Raw genomic sequence first — 18,038 nt, forward strand, 5'->3', positions numbered from 1 at the left:
ATAGTTCCCTATTTTCACTATTTCTTGAAATATTAGCCCATACAATTCCCACTTCAATTCTCTGAAGTCAACAACTATATTGTAACTGCATTCCTGCTCTTAATAATGTTCTTCCCTTCATTTTGACATAACACCACCACTCTACACAAATAAAATCCCTGCAATTAAACTGAGTAATTGGTCACTCACTAGACTTTCTCTTCTCCCTTTCTGTGGCATTTCTCTACTCATATTTTATTCTTCCCTTCTCTCTCCTACTCCCAGCTGCTGTCTCCCAGCTCTTAAGTGACTTTTGTGAGCTCTTGAGCCAATTATCTACCACAGCTTCAAGTATCTGATACCAAAAGGCACCAACATTGCTGAACTCATCCAATAAGCCAGGGTCATGCTAGAACTGCTTCTGCTTCTCCCTGCCCTTGTCTTACCTTATTCCTAATCTTCCTGCCTTAACTTCAAATAGGCAATGACTCTTTCCTACTATTTGTCCAACTTCTACTTGGATAGTCAGCAGAAATGATGGTACTGTCTGGTAAAGCCATCATAATCCAGGGCCAAACTAAATTCAAATTTTGCCATTTGTGTATTAAGCCATACATGATAGATACAGACACACAGCTTCACATAACAATGGAACAAGTTGTATATCATTATCAGAAATGCATCTGTGGCCCTCATCTGGTAGTGTGGTTTTTACCAAGGTCTTTGGGGAGTAAGAGGAATTATTTTGATTGGAAAACAAAAGCAATTTCAATTTTAAAATTTTAAATATGGAAACACAGTCTTACCTTTCCCTGGATTTGTAGGAAAGGGGTTTCCAAAGTCCTGCTGTTTGGGCTTCAAAGAATGTGGAGTTGGCATCCCTGGCCCCTGGGGGACCTGGAATAGAGGCTTCCCATTGGTAACCACTTGTCTCCTGGGGCTCAGTGCTGGAAGGTGGATGGGGCTATCAGTTGAGTTGCTCTGAGGAGCTACTCCTCCTCCTGAGGGCAGCTTGAGATGGAGGTTTCCAACAGCAGGGCTAGGGGTACTGCCATTGGATGATGGACATGATGTCCCTGATGGAACTCGGACAGGGGGAATGTGCTGGCCACTGATCATCCCTGGCCCCTGTGGAGTGCCTGATGTACGGTGGAGATTCATGCTGCATGACCTTCCATTCATTGTGAAAAGCCAGTGGCTAGGGGTCAATAAATCCAGTGGCACTGGTGGACTCCTTTCAGGCCAGGTCCAGCAAATTATCCATGATGTAGGATTTATGCCTGTTTTAAAAACAAACATAGGGGTTTTTTTTGAAAAATCAAGAATGAAAATACTTCATTGGAATAGTCCCTATCTATAGTATCCACATAAAAGGTTTTTTAAAAGGGATACTTATATAACAATTTTACTAAACAAAGTATCTCTTTTCCTAGGAAATAGTTCATTTTGACAATTGTAGATTTCTAGTCCAGCAGAAACATAGCAATTCAATCTTTGTGAGTTGCAGAATCACTACTTAAAAAGTTCCTTGTGGCTCCTTTAATGCTAGAATTCAAGACTCTGAAAGACTGAAATCTCTGATCAATGCAATGACTAGGACCAATGATAAAGCATGCTACCCATTTCTTAACAGAGAGGAAATGGACACAGAGTATAGAATTAGACATATTTTGGTCATGACCAAGAAAGAATTTGTTTTGCTTGATTATGAATATTTGTTACAAGGGTTTGCAGGTTTTTTTTCTCAATAAGTATGGTGATGGGAAGTAAAGAAAACAGTCTTATTAGCTAAAAATAAATTAATTTAATTAAAAACAAAGAAACCAAGACACACACATGCACACAGGGTCAGGTGGGCCCCCAGAGTGTGCCCTGCCCCACCCCTGTACAGAGTCAGGAGGTAGGGACAAAGGAAAGAGAACCCACAGTCCAGTCATAGGCACTGTCCACTCTGGGGGCAGCAGACCCCTGTCACCACCTCAGACCACCCTGATGCAGCGAGGCAAGCCAGCAGGGTGTTTGTGACTGCCTGTACACTGTCCTTCTGTCCACTGTGGATAGCACAGAGCTGCCTCCCCCCGGCTCCTCCCTGACTCCACCAGCATTGGTCACACCCAGAGCAGAAGGGACCTCTGCCCAGACCTAGCCCAAATCCTCCTTGTGATTATTTGTTGGTTTGTTATTTTAACAGAGCTTGTATTTCATTCTAAATATACACACATACAAATACCTATACCTATACCTACACCTACACCTATACCTACACCTACACCTATACCTACACCTACATCTACACCTACACCTACACCTATACCTATACCTATACATATACATACACATACTCATACCCACACACACCCCAAAAAGAAACCAAGGAGCTAGAACAAGTCACTAAAATAACCAAAAAAAAGTTAGACTTTGCTTATGAGTAAGCACTTATGGGCACAACAAATTCCAAGAATGTTTTCTCTTTATAATAAGTCTGTTGTGTTCCCCCTTATACCTCCAGGAAACCGGTCCCTAAGGCTGGGATTAAATACGTATTCCTGCTGAGATAGTGTCCTTGCCTGGCTCAGGATAAAAAGTGAGCCATGCCATATCTTGGCTTTCAATAAGTTTAGGATAATTAGTCACTTGCAGAAAGCTAGTAGGCAATGGCAGCAACATCAAGGTATTAACATTGCCCATGATGAGAGAAATAAGTTGAAGCTACAATACCTCAGACAATTTCATTTTTTTAAACCCTGAAAGGAAAGAAAGGAGAGAGGATGAATGAAAATGGAATATAAGCAAAAGAGAAAAGAAATCTAATCCTCTAAGCTAGATTCATCCAGCATGGAATTGCCAAAGGGAGCTAGAAGGTAACTTGGGGATCATAGTCTGACATCTTATTCTACAAATGAGGAAACTCATGTGGCCTAGAGAGGAGAAAATGGCCTGTCCAGTGTCATGAAGGGAGCAAGTAGAAGAGTAAAGACTTGAACCCAGGTCCTCTAACTCTGATTCCACTGTTTTTATGCTATGCTACACCAGACACTACATGTAGAAAAACCAAGCCCAGAGATGTACAGAAGCAATGCTTCCTGTCCCACTCTACCAAAAAGCAGAGAGGGATGAGAGTCCCCACAGGCATCAAGGGCCACATTCTGAAATTGTGCACCAACAATGCCACAATTGCCCCCAAATATTGAAAGTTCCTGTTTGAATGTGCCCTTCAGAAGTAAATGGGGGTAGGGGCAGCTGGTGGTGCAGTGGATAAAGCACCAGCCCTGGATTCAGGAGTACCTGAGTTCAAATCCGGCCTCAGACACTTGACACTTACCAGCTGTGTGACCCTGGGCAAGTCACTTAACCCCCATTGCCCCACAAAAAAAAAAAAGAAAGGAAGGAAGGAAGGAAGAAGTAAATGGGGATGGGGGAGAAGGGGATGGAAAGGCCAGAAATTCCAAAAGGAGGTTGGGCCTCCCAAAATCTCTCAGCTTTACTCAAATGCCATTTTTTTTAACAAGAGCCCTTTTGTGATTTCTCCAGCTGTTCCTGTTATTGCCATTCCTGGAAACTTCCATATACTTTATATATATTTTATATTGACTTATCTATGTATGTGTTGTTTCCTCCCAGGGAAATGTAAGTTCCTTGAGGGTGGGGGCTTTCTGTTTTTGTCTTTTATTCCTAAACACTTAGTATGGTTATACAACCACATCAACTGGTGGTTGATGAATATTAATTGAATAAAACTTACTATACATCTGCATGCACATCTCCAAGATGAAGTCCATTAATACTTCCTAGTTCTGAACCAAGGAAGGATTTTCTGTCACTTTACCCATAGGTCCCAGAGCCCAGGGTCAACTACTGATGTGCTAGATGAGGTGGCTGATGTAGTAAGTAGATAACTTCAGTTTTGTGAAGTGTGAACCTCTCCTGTATGCAGTTTTAAATGGAGCTTATAAGCACTCTCACACACTATAATTGCATGAAATAAAGTGAAAGCTGAGCAAATCAAGGAAGCAGCAAAGAAATTAAAGTCATTACCATAATAGTTCTTGTATTTCAGTGAGATCTCATTAGTATCCTGCAAAAATAGTGCTGACCCAAAGAGACTGTGAGCTATCAAATAACAATATCAATTAACATAATAAGGATAATGGTTCCTATAACTTAATGCCCTCCATCTTACTTTTACACCTACTGAATCCCTATTGGTATTTTCAATCCAGTTCAATTGCTACCCCTTCCAAGAAGCCTTCCTTGAATGTTTCAATGATCTTCTCCCTCAGACCTTATATGAGACTGTTCTATACTTCTCTAATGAGCTTCTTTGGTAATACTGTGAAAAAGATCTATCCAGATGGGTATCTTAATTTCTCTCTTAGACTGTAAACTTCATGGAGACAGAAACCACTGTGACTTTAATATATTTTGTATCTTTCCCAAGATCTAGCACAATGATCTTCACAAACCCTAAACAAATGTTTACTGAATGAACTAACATTTATATAGTGGTTTAAGGTTTATAGAGTACTTTCCTCATAACCCATCTATAAAGGAAGAACCAAATAAAAACAGGCAAGGGAATTCACAGAATCTCAAGAGTTGAAAGGGACCCAGACCCTTCCTCTACCTTACGTGCAGATCCATGTTGAGAATCAGCATCCATTAAAAAAAAAAAAACAAACATAGGTCACAAGTCTCAACTGATATGTTTCTTTTACCAGCCAAGCATGATACATTTAAAAAAAAAACCAAACATGTAAATAAATAACATAATAAAGTGACAAGAAAGATTCTTTCTTTTTTTCCCAGGGCAATGAGGATTAAGTGACTTGCCTAGGGTCACAGAGCTAGTAAGTATCAAGTGTCTGAGGCCAGATTTGAACTCAGATCCTCCTGAGTTCGAGGCCAGTGCTTTATCCACTATGCCACCTAGCTGCCCCAGGTTCTTTCTTTATTGTCACATGGAGGTACAGATTTTCACACCATAAGTTAGAGATGAGACCTACACAGGGAACATACCTAGCCAAGGAATACATTTATCATGGTTAACTCCCAACTCATGCTCCCAAATTGGCATCTTTACTGGAACCTTCCTTTGCTACTGCTGTTCCTTCTTGCTTCATTCATAATGTTTCTGACACTTTTAAATAATATAATAAACATGTGAGCTTCTTTCTTGGAGGGGGACCTCTACTTGGTCCTCTCCACTTTGCTATTCTTTGCTTTTAACCCAGATGAACTGCTCCCTTCAACCATCTTCAGGTCTTCATTAGCTGTGAGTTCTCTTCTCCCACTAGAAGAATATATCAACTCCTTTAGCTGATAGCCCCAGGCACTATTAGCAAGTTTCTCATTTGAGATCTGGCCTGCTAAATAGAGAAGTCTCTAAACATTTGTCTCTTTTTTTGAACTGAACTCCACTGTTGACCTATAGATTCTTCCAGTCTAAATTCTTATTTGTTATGGTCAGAAAATCCCTATAAAGAATTCTATCATATTTTTGTTTGCCAGTTTGTATCCATGCTTGTATCCACTCAATAGAACAATAAAGGACCTAGAAGGAATGGTCTAAAAGATGAGGAGATTTCTATCAACCTCCATTACGCTCCTGCTCTAACCTGAGTCCCTGTAGATCAGAGGGGTCAAACAAGCTAGCAACACTCTTGAAAATGCCAACAGATCTGGGTCAGCTAGGTGGCACAGTGGATAAAGGAGTGGCCCTGGATTCGGAAGGACCTGAGTTCAAGTCCGACCTCAGACACTTGACACTTACCAGCTGTGCGACCTTGGGCAAGTTACTTAATCCTCATTGCCCTGCAAAAAAAAAAAAAAAGAAAATGCCACCAGATCAAATGCAATTTGGAAATATGATAAAATCAATAAAAATTCAATAGAACATAGATAATGATAATATGTGGTTTTCTAAGTCAATATGCAGCTTATCAGGAATCCTTATCAATGGTTTAGTATTTCCTTTTACTTGAATTTGACACTTATGGTGTAAATTTCCTCAGAAACAAGGCGACAGGGAAGCTAGTGATGTTTATATTTTTCCCCTAACCACAAAATCATTTCAATGTGGAGCTAGCAACCTTTGTACTCCTCACCATGTACACACACACACACACACACACACACACACACACACACACCCCTCCAAGAAAAATCACTCTGTTCCCTACATTTGTTTTAGAAAATCTAGGGCAAGAAAAAAAAGCTTATTTAGAGAGATATAATGAGAAAAATCTAATTTGTAAAGGACAGACATTTCTAAAATAATCTACAATTATTCAAGACTATGCCGGAACCAGCTCTAAGTGGTCTCAGAAAGCCAATTGTTAAAATTTTCAGTGCGAGCATTTATACCTCTAAAATCATCAAAGTACAAATCAGGGCCTTCCCCCCCCCCCCCCCCGCAATTATCTAGACTTTTAAAAGTAATGGGGGGAAAATGTTAAAACTGAAGATTAAAATTAAGTGATTATTAAATGTTTACCAACATACCACTGGACAATACAAATAATGTTGTCCTAAACAAGGTTCTTCCACAATAATATTGTTAATACCCTGATATCATGGTCCTCTTCTAGAATGAAGAGCAAACAACAGCCAAACTTCATCATAATGTTATACTACTGTGACTGTTGAGCTGATTATGTATTACAATGGAAAGATTCAAAACCATAGAACCTGGGTTTGAATCTTGTCTCTGCCATTTACTCCTTCTGAGATCTTTTATCAAATCACTTAAACTAGCTCTCGACCTTAATTTCCTCATCTACAAAATAAGTAAGTTGGATCTGAGGACCTCTAAGTTCCCTACTAGGTCTAAATCTATGATCACCTTAGCCATATAAATTATGTGGTTTCTTTCTGCTACCTTCCCCCTATTGCTTGCTCCATTCCCAGGAGCATCTTTTCCAACAGTTTATCTTTAGGACTGAAAATAGACTAGTTAAAAGTAAGCATTTAAACATATGTAGAATAAATTCCAAACACTTGCATCTAGATTTGAACCGGCTAGAAGCATAAAAAAATGGAAAAAAAGATAATAGGTCAGGGGAGTCATTCCATCTTTGCCCTGGAAAGATTTTAATGCAACCTTCCTAGTATTCATGTTTTAAAAAACTAGATTCTAGGGGGCAGCTAGGTGGCCCAGTGGATAAAGCACAGGTCCTGGCTTCAAGAGGACCTGAGTTCAAATCCAACCTCAGACACTTGACACTTACTAGCTGTGTGACCCTGGGCAAGTCACTTAACCCTCATTGCCCCCACCACCACCAAAAAGCAAACAAACAAACAAAAAAAACCTAGATTCTATTCCCAGTTGGTCTATTGATTCACTAGGTGACTATGGCAAGTCATTTTGTTTCCTGGTGTTTTACCAGATAACATTTACCATTTATTTTTCAGACATTAATTAAATAATGTTTGTGAAGCCCTTTGAACTCTACAAAGGAAAGTACTTAGTACCAGAAAAAAATCAAAAGAAATATGATTTACTAGCAATTTGTTTAAACTGGGGAATTGTCCAGCAGGACTGGAAACATGAGTCACTGAGTCTATGGTCCAAGTGACAAGTGTCTGTAAATTTTTAGACTGTGTCCATTTCCAGGTTTTTAAAACAAGGGAGTCATTTTTGGCAGCAAGAACACATACAATCAGGAATTCCCATCAAAAATCTGAACAAAAACATATTTACTTGTCGTATCATTAGGTTGGGTCATTAGGATGGAGAGGTTATAGAAAAGAATAAATAATTAAGTAGCTGAGAGTTTAATTAGTCATTGGACACTTGTACCTGCCTGCCTTTGACAAGATATTTATTTTGTTTTATTTTTTTAACAAACCATGCCCTGCATTTTAAATAGCTTCAAGGTGAAAGTAAAAATAAAAATTGTAACTTAAAATATGATGCCTAAAGAACATAGCCAGAAAGAAAAATTATTACTACCATCAGGAAAAAGTGATAAAGCCAATAGTCATTTCTTCATCCAGATGGATCCAAAAAGACCACTTTAGAGATAAAAGAAGCCACATTTAAATATATCCATCTTCCAGTTTTCCATAATAACTGTCACTGAATAGACTTTCCAGTGTCGGACCCCCAAATTTTTTTAAAAAATCATTTTATTATATTATATATACACCAGCTACAAAATAATAGTAATATGGTATGATTGTATATGTACCTTTCTTCTCAACGACTTATTGACTAATTGAGTTGGATAGTATATGCTTTTTCTTCTCAAGAACCTCCATGGATTTCTCATCTCCAACTAAATGGTAATATAACTTTTCTCTGACATTTAAAAACTTCCACAGTCCAGTTCTAATCTACTTTTCAAGGCTCATTTCATACTACTTACAAAATGTTCTACCCTCCCCTCTCCCATCATTTTTACTTTGTTCTAGAATCTCTAGTTTCCCAAGACCCAGTTCAAACATGACCATCTTCAAGAAGTTTTCCCCAATCCCCTCTACAACTGTGTATTTTCCCAAAAGAAAATCACCTTTTATTTTGTACATATTCATATATACCTATATATGTGTGTGTATACACACACACACACACACACACACACACACACATACATATACATACCTAAATAGGGAGGGAGGGAAAGGGGAGAGAGGAAGAGAGAGAGAGAGAGGAAGAGAGAGAGAGAGAGAGAGAGAGAGAGAGAGAGAGAGAGAGAGAGAGAGAGAGAGGGAGAGAGAGAGAGAGAGAGAGAGAGAGAGAGAGAGAGAGAGAGAGCGCTCTAGAATATTAGCTCCTTGAGAACAGGCACTGTTTCACTCTTATCTTTGTATCCTCAGTACTATTGAACTAAACACTTGGCATATAATAAGTGGTTAATAAATGCTAGTTGATTATCTTCTCCTATCTCTACCCTCTACCATCTCTATAACTGGAATAGATTCCTATAAGCTCTGTTTCTTGAAGTGTGTCCCTTCCTTCAAGGACCAAGCTGCCATCTCCTTTATGACATTTTCTTGACCTCTCTAACCCAATCATCAATTGGGGGATGACTGAAACAGTTGTGGTATAGGATTGTGATGAAATACTATCATGCTATAAGAAATAGCGAGCAGGATACTATCAGAAAAACCTGGAAAGATGTACACGAACTGATGCAGAGTAAACTGATCAGGACCAGGAAAACATTGCACACATTAACAGCAATATTGTACAATGATCAAGTGTGAATGACTTAACTATTCTTAGCAATAAAATAATCCAAGACAATTCCTGAGGACTTAAGATGAAAAATTATATCTCCCTCCAGAGAAAGAACTGATGGAGTCTGAATACAGATTGAAGCATACTTTTTTATTTTTATTTTTTGCTTGTGTTTTCTTTCACAACATGACTAATACAGAAATGTATATTGCATGGCTGCACATGTATAACCAATATCAAATTACTTGCCTTCTCTAGGAGGGTATAGAGGAGAGAGGAAGGAAAGGATGGAAAGAATTTGGGATTCAAAATTTTTTAAAATGAATGTTAAAAAATGTACATGTAATTAGAAAAAATATTATGTAAATAAGAAAAATATAAAGAATATATTTCCTCTTAGAAAACTAATGAGCAGCAGTAGCAGCAGCTTGTTGGGGCCTGCTGCTACTCTACCTTGTATCACAATTATTTATACAAAAGGTATATCCAGAAGAAAGTCTCATCAATGTTAACTCCTCCTGAATCAGGTTAACAAGATTAATGGATAAGGACTTTACTCTGGCATTAAATACTTCTCACTACTAGGCAGGATAAAAGGAGGCAGTTAGGTGACTCAGTAGATAGAATGCCGGGCCTGGAGTAGCCTCAAACATTTACTATGTGACCCTGGGCAAGTCACTTAACTTCTGTTTGCCTTAATCCACTGGAGAAAGAAATGGCAAATCACTACAGAATCCTTGCTAAGAAAATCCCATAAGCAGTACTGGTGTGATAGGGCTCACTGGGTCATGAACACTCAGACACAAATGAACAACAACATACAATGTAAAAAGCCTCATTATGAAGTCACTGATGTCTCTTTGGCAAGTGTTGAGGTTCAGGTCACTGGATTAAAATATAGTTGCTGCCCATACCATCTAATGGGAGACAACAAACAAAGAAACAAAAAATACAACGCAAACTATATAGAAGATAAATAGGAAATTTTTTAATGGGTTTGGGAAAGGCTTCCTGTTGAAGGAAGCCAGGGATGCCAGTAGGCAGAAAAGAGGAGAAAAAGCATTCCATGCATGGGGGACAGCCAGAGAAAAGTCCGGGAGCCCAGAGATGGAATGTCTTATTCATGGAACAGCAAAGAGACCAGTGTCACTGGACTGGAGAGTACATGGCAGAAAGTAAGGTGTAAGAAAACTGAAAAGGTAGGAGGAGCCTAGGATGTGAGGGGCTTTGAACACCAAATAAGATTTTATATTTGATCCAGGAGGCACTTAGGAAGCACTAATGTTTATTCATTTGGGGCAAGGGAGTAAGGGTGTGACATAGACCTGAACTTTAGGAAAATCACTTTGGTGGCTGAATGAAAAGTAGATTAGAGGGAGGAGAGGTCTGAGGCAAATAGACCCATAAGCAGGCTATTGCAATAGTCCAGAGGTGAGGTGCAGGGAAAAGGAAAGAAAATATTGTTATATGGGAAGAAGAGTTTGGCATTCAAATGCCCCCCTACATAATAGTTATTCCTCGTTCCTTATTTTTGAAGGAGGGGCTCAAACATTATCTCAAGGAGTCCACCAGGAAGGTGAGGTTCATGACAAAAATGAGTAGCTCTGAATGGTGCTTGACATTTGAGCTTTTAACTTTTCTGTAGAGACTTGGATCTGTGATATTATAGTATTCCCAGGGGAAATGTTGATTGCCCCAGAGAGACTATAGTTTGTGAGATATCCCCAAGATCAAACCTGATTGGGGTAAACTCAGAGTTCTGGTTTTGGGCAAAAAAAAAAAAATTACATTTATGTGCTGGTGCTTCTCACTAATTTGAATGTTCTGAGACACAGCAAGGTAGAAGAATGCATATAGCATGGGAATTGGGGTCAGAAAGATATGAGTTCAAATACTACCTCAAATATTTATGAGTTGCATCATCTTGAGTATGTCACTTAACTTCTCTGTCTCAGTTTTCCTAGCTATAAAATGGGCTAATAATAGCCCCTACTTCACTGGCTCTTTGTGAGGATTGAATTACATATAAACTACATTATATAAGTACTAGCTATTTATCTATCTTGGTATGTACTTAGTGTCTAGCATTGAAGCATTAGATACAAAAGGCAAAGTATTTGCTAAATTCAACTCAATATAATCAACAGCAACTGTTTCACTCATAAAAACGAACTCAGTAGTGGAGATAGCCATGAGGGTGATATTTAATCCCAGCTCTTCGACAAGGTAGCTATATCGCCTTGGGCCCTTCATTTCTCTGGGCTTGTTTTCATCTGTGAAATGAGGATGACTAGACTGACAATCATGGAGTTCTTTCCAGATCAATCCCACATTCTATGATTCCAGACTACTTAAAAAGAACTGATAATAATCTTTCCACTAAGAAATGTATAAATTAGGAAGGGTTGGTGGATTGAAGTCACATGTATTATGAGAACAGAACATCCAGGATGGTCTTCCTTTGGTGTCACCATAAACCCCTAAAACCAACCAAAGAATCGGAAAAAATCTCGTTGACTTGGATTTATCAACCCTGTTCCTTGATAAGCCATAACCAATCAATACAATAACCCCTCTCCTAGTGGTATACAAACACACACACACACACACACACACACACACACATACACACCTGGTGCTATAGGGAAAATGCACAAGAGGGACAGAAAGGAAGCCCTTTTTGTCCCACTTTACATAACGTTATGAGAGTATGCCTGAATTTTCTGTTCATATGTATCCTCATGCTAACCTCCCCAAATAATTCGGTGCACCCCATGGGATATGAAATCATCCAATTTCTTAACGATAGACCAAGATGACCACACACATGTCAGATATTCTATAGAGATATTCTCCATGCCAGAGTGTATCCTATCAGTTAAGGCACCAAAAATTGTTCAAAAGATAACTAGTAAATGAAAAGGATTAAGGACTTTAAAAGGAATGGATGAAAGTTTTCCTTATGTTGAAAAACTTTCCTGCTTCTTTTCTTCTTCCTCTTCATAGCACTTTAAGCCAGTGATATCAACACATATAACATATACACAATATTGGGGGGGGGGAGAAAAGGAAGGCAAGTAAATTATATCAGAGGGTCAGTTTTAATCACTTGTATATTTGGGATATACCTTTTTTTTCAATACTCTACTATTTCATGTGGTGACATTCCTCTTTCCAAAGCCCCAAATGGCATGAGAGTGGTTTAAACATAATGCATGCTAAAATATTTTCTCCACCATTAGATTGTGACCTCCTTTCAGGCAAGGACTGTTTTTTAGCTTCTTTCTGTATCCCCAGTGCTTAGCAAAGTGCCTGACCATAATAGGCATTTAACAAAGAAGGACTGAGTATTTTAATAGTATTGCCTTCTTCCCTGGCACTTCTACATTCTGGAAAGAGGGATAGGTTTCCTAATATCTCTATCTTTAACTCACCATAAATATTATTTTTTTACATTTGAGGAAGCTGAGACCTAGAGAAGGGGAAGTAGTCATTTGCTCTAAGATGTGAGCCCAGATCTCAATGCTAAGCCTCTGCCCCCAGGTCTAACCCTCTCCACTATAGAATCCCATTTAGCACAAAAGGAAATTGGTTATGTGGAGAGGATGGATAACTTCAAGCATTTCCTGGAAGAGCTACAATTAGAACCCAGAAGAGCTAATTCCCACTTCTGTGTTCAACCCTATCCATTCCTTACTATTTTGCTGAAGCAAATGAAAACAACAACAACACAGTGCTAACCCAGTCAGGCCCAAGAAATCATTCCAAAAAAAAAAAAAAAAACCAATCCCAAAAAACAAAACACTAGGTCCCATCATGTGCACCTGAAGTCAAAAGCTGTTTCTTGGCAAATAACATTAATAGACTCATTTAGAATCATCATTCATTTGATGAGCCAGTTAATTATTAATTTTCATACATCATTTAATTTCCTTAGGCTACATTTAGTCTTTGTTGCATTTTCCATTCCTCCTGCCGTAAAGCCTTTGCAGAGTAGCTATATCCCTGAATAGACAACTCAGCCTTAATATAAAGGTCAGAAAGGAGAAAAGACTATGCCTGATTCTTCATGTTTATACATCCCCTTTGCTGAAGAGGAAACTAACTAAAACACAATCCTGAATCCTTTGTGGACTCTTGTTTATATACATATTTGTGCATACATATGGATGTAGTTCCCTTTTTAGTTAATAATTTTTAAATGACATGAAAATGAACTATTTCAAAATTAGGGTGTTCCTACCTTGGTCACTAATGTGACTGGTGTCTTTTCTTAATTGTTTTTATTGTTAAATATTTTATAGCCAGGAGAATATAAATGAGAAAGCCTATTGATGGACAATATAATTTATTCTCATGCCCGGCTACAGGGTGAAGCATATTTTGCAATTCAATCAAGGACAGATAGAGCTGAATGTTCTTAGATCCCAAGGGTTCATTTTAATAAAGCAGAATGTACCTTGTCCTAACACAGGTGACTGACTCCCCAGAAAAGATTGTATAAACAAAAACCAATCATGTAAGTCATTTTATTGGCAACAATATAAACACTGCTATATTAGATGTCACCAATAAATCAAAACTATTCTTGTCTGTAATTTTAACAAGAGGAAAGTGCAAACATGTGGAAACAGGAGGTTATTATAGGGGAGATATATTGTATTGGTCCAGCATTATGCACTTTCTCTAATAGAATACTAGATAGTATTGCAGGTCTATGGATTATAAAGTCCCTCTCTACAAAAAGTTTAATTTAATAGTGCTAGTTCTTTAGGTTTTTGTTCAACAAGGTAGGCAAAGTGGTACCTTAAGCATTTGTATACTCTGATGGTCTGACACCTACAAATTCTAGTAATACCGAAATATTCCCAGCTTTCCCAAAGCCTCTTACTTATTTCAAGAGATTGCTGGCTCCCAGGTTTAGAGTTGAAAAGTGCATTAGAGGTCCAACCTTCCTATATTTACAAAAAAAAAAAAAGGAAACTGAGGTCAGTAGTAATGGGCAGAGGCAAGATTCAGAGACCACATTTTCCAATTCCAAATCCAGGGTTCTTCCCATTGTACTTGTGAGATTTAAAATTGGATATTAGATCATAAATCTCCCCTACTTAAAAATGGAAGAAGCTTATCCTAACCGACTGTTAAAAACTTTCATATTTTACCACATTTCCCCCCTTTGCTTCCTCAAGAAACGGAATGTTTCCTTGATGGAACAGTAAAAAGAATATAATAACTTTTGCTGACTAATAATATGCGAACAACAATACAGAAAAGGAAGAGAGGAAAGTTTTGTCCAGAGGGGCGATTTTTTTTTTCCTCATGAACCGACGCTTTGACATTAGTCTTGCAAAGGGAGAGCCTCTGCAGAGAGTACATGTTACAGATAGTATATATTATAACAGAAAGGAGATAGTAAAAGCTAATAAAGCAAAACAGTTCATGAGTTCCACTGGTTCTCTGAAAATTCTTTACATATATTTTATCTCCTGGGTTGAAGTTATGCAATGAAAAGTCTAATGGTCCTGCCTGGACCACAGCTCCTGCCTCATGGAGTTCACGTAGCCTGGTCTGTAATTCCTGTATATAGGAGGCAACAGAAGTATCATCTCCCACCAGTGATGTATAAACTGGGGAAAAAGTTTTAGCTTGGATAGGAGGGTGACCAAAAAGCATTTCATAAGGAGATATATGAAGTTCTCCTCTTGGTCTACTTCGTAGATAGAATAATGCCAATGGCAGAACATCAGGCCATTTCAAATGGGTTTCAGTACATAATTTGCCAATCATACTCTTAAGCTCGTATTCGAGCATGTTGCCCTTTAAACTGGGCTGGCTTTTCCGTTTAAAGCAAGACTTTTAGAGGCTTAAAGCAAGGGAGATTAGGCAAATGAGGCAAAGTCCGTGGGGGGGGGGGGGTATTTGGAAAATCCACCGAATTAGCCGGTTTATGGCCAAACTAGGGAGGGTGGGCGGGTCCTTAAGGTCCCTTCGTGGTCGCCAAACTGTGAGATTTAAAATTGGATATTAGATCATAAATCTCCCCTACTTAAAAATGGAAGAAGCTTATCCTAACCGACTGTTAAAAACTTTCATATTTTACCACATACTACAAGCCCTAAAGGAATTAGATATACAGATTTTACTCAAGAAGAGCCTCTTCTCCCTTAGAGTGAAACTAAAAAAGGCTTCATTTTTTGCAAATGTTTTAAAACAACATCCCACCAAGAACAACAAGATGTTAACAATCCTCCCCCTCCTACTTTCTAACCTCCTCCCTAAGACAACTCAAAAAACATATCACAAAGATTCTAGGAAAGTCTGTCAGTTAGAAACTTTTATTTTGATTTATGGAATCAAATCCTTAGAGGCCAGTTTAAGGAAGGAAAAAGAAATCCCAAACCCCATCAGAAAAAAAAATTCTTCATTTAGAATTTTTCTTAAGTTAAAGAAAAAAATAAGCAGGAAGAAAAACTAGAACCAAATTCTAAACTGAAAGATTGAGCTACTTGATAGTGCCCATTTACATTGAAAGCATTAAAGAAAATGTTTCTAAAAGCCTCTTTTGTAGCAGTCATCTGCTAATTCTGCCTCTAATGCTGACTTCAGAATTATGGTGTTTCCCAAATTGTGTGATTCTTTAATGTGCTTTTTTCCTGAATGTTTTAAAGAAAGATATTTCCCCATATATCAGTCAATGGTTAGTATTTTTGATCTCAGAAACTTTTCCTTTATTTTTTTTAAATGGGAAAGGGGATACAGAAATTTTGTTAGCCAACATCATTTTCCTTTAAAAAAGAAAGAAAAATGAAAAATCATGGGAAAATGACTAAATTACAAACACACTTGAGGAATTAATGCTTCTGACTGGAAAATTCCAATTAATGCTTTAAACATGTTTTTAAAATGAGACTACTTTGGGGGGCTTGAAATTAACTTTAATAAACTATCACTATGTCAAGCAACTACAGGTGAAATGAAGATATTAAAAACCTGAAAAATATTGGTTTGGGGTAGTATTAAAAAATTTAAAATCTCTTAAAATTCACTTTGCCCACTTTGGTGCACTTATATAACATATATCACCTTTCAGCATGAGATAGTTGTATTCTCTTAGTGTGATAGTAACAGTGATATAGGACGTTGGTTTCACCTTATACTAGTCATTGCCTTATCAGTACCTTGTGATATAACCCTAGCAATTCACCAGGAAAAGGGATTTTGAAATTTTAAAAAAATGTACTTCAAAATGAAAATCAATCATTTCAAAAAGATCACTACAACATAACTAGAAAGCAGGTTTTACCATTTTAACCCTGCTACTTCCTCCAACAGTATTTATTGTCTCTATTCCATTATATGCTTAGATTCATCCAAGAGCCTGTGCTGTGTAGTCACTTCTCTGTATGTACCTAGATAGATATTCTCCATGCAAAATAAGCCTTCAACATTTTGCTTGAGGAAAGAACCACCTATTCTTAAATTATCATTTTTTGTTATTAAGCTCTAAAATTATAACTAAGTGATATATAGTCCCATTACTGAATTCATTTTCCATCAGGCCTTGTACAAAATAGGTGCTCAACAAATGTATCCTAAGACCTATTGACTGATTGATTAATTTAGGGTGAAAAGCATGTTCCAGGATACAGAGAGGACTTGGTGTAGTGAAAGACAGTAGGATGCAATGGAAAGAACTCTGGAAAAAGAGTTAAAATGCATGGGTTCTTACCCCAATGGCACCACTCACTAGCTGAGATAGGTCCTCTCTGGACTCCAGTTTTCTCATCTCAAATGTAAATAAAAAGCAGGAGCAGCTAGGTGGCACAGTGGATAAAGCACCAGCCCTGGATTTAGGAGGACCTGAGTTCAAATCCGACCTCAGACACTTAACACTAGCTGTGTGACCCTGGGCAAGTCACTTAATCCTCATTGCCCCAACAAAGAAAGAAAGAAAGAAAGAAAGAAAGAAAGAAAGAAAGAAAGAAAGAAAGAAAGAAAGAAAGAAAGAAAGAAAGAAAGAAAGAAAGAAAGAAAGAAAGAAAGAAAGAAGGGAGGGAGGGAGGGAGGGAGGGAGGGAGGGAGGGAGGGAGGGAGGAAGGAAGGAAGGAAGGAAGGAAGGAAGGAAGGTAAATAAAAATCCCTGCCTCCCAGAGTTGTTATAAGAATCAAGTATATGCAATGTATCCAAAAATCAGGGTCTAAACAGTAAAGTGTGGTGCACATGTAAGTTATTATTACTAGATGACTGACAATCTCTGAATACAACTCTCATTGCCTCATCCATGCAAGGCACTTACAAGAGAATCCCCTGATGTTTTTAGCACCTGATGCTATAGGGAAAATGCACAAGAGGGAAAGAAAGGAAGCCCTTTTTGTCCCACTTTACATAAAGTTATGCAAGTATGCCTGAATTTTCTGTTCGTATGAATCCTTATGCTAACCACCCCAAACAATTCATGGGATATGAAATCATCCATTTTCTCAAAGATAGACCAAGATGACCACATACATGTCAGATATTCTATGGAGACATATTCCATGCCAGAGTGCATCCTATCAGCTAAAGCACCAAAAATTGTTCAGAAGATATTCTATTGCAGGAAGATGACACAAAGAAAAACAGTAGCTTTTAAAACTTTTCTCTTCCATCTTGCCCCCAAAGACTTCAGTGTTCAGTAAATGCATGATATGAATTAATAATCATGAAAGATACCAAGTGTAGAGTGAAAGAAAAATAGGTTAATACATTTAGCTGTCTTAAGATTGAGTGCTTTTTAATATGAGTTACCCATTAGAGTTTGAAAAAGGGAATTTGAAATGGAAAAATGAACACATTCTCAATGATGTCACTGCTGCATTCATTACCTGAATGGCAAAG

The 18,038-nt window shown here is 38.0% G+C and overlaps 1 protein-coding gene across 1 annotated transcript in view; it reads right to left on the reverse strand.

Annotated features, from left to right (window-relative positions):
• The window catches only part of GLIS3 (GLIS family zinc finger 3), a 613,599-nt gene that overhangs the window by 583,491 nt on the left and 12,070 nt on the right, over positions 1-18,038 (reverse strand). The window contains exon 2 of the mRNA XM_043978464.1: positions 786-1,259. Coding sequence (XP_043834399.1) covers positions 786-1,161 — 376 coding nt within the window. The 5' untranslated portion in view covers positions 1,162-1,259. The remainder of the gene's footprint in view (positions 1-785; positions 1,260-18,038) is intronic.

This window comes from Dromiciops gliroides, chromosome 1, assembly GCF_019393635.1.
Source record: "Dromiciops gliroides isolate mDroGli1 chromosome 1, mDroGli1.pri, whole genome shotgun sequence".
NCBI classification, from domain to species: Eukaryota; Metazoa; Chordata; class Mammalia; order Microbiotheria; family Microbiotheriidae; genus Dromiciops; species Dromiciops gliroides.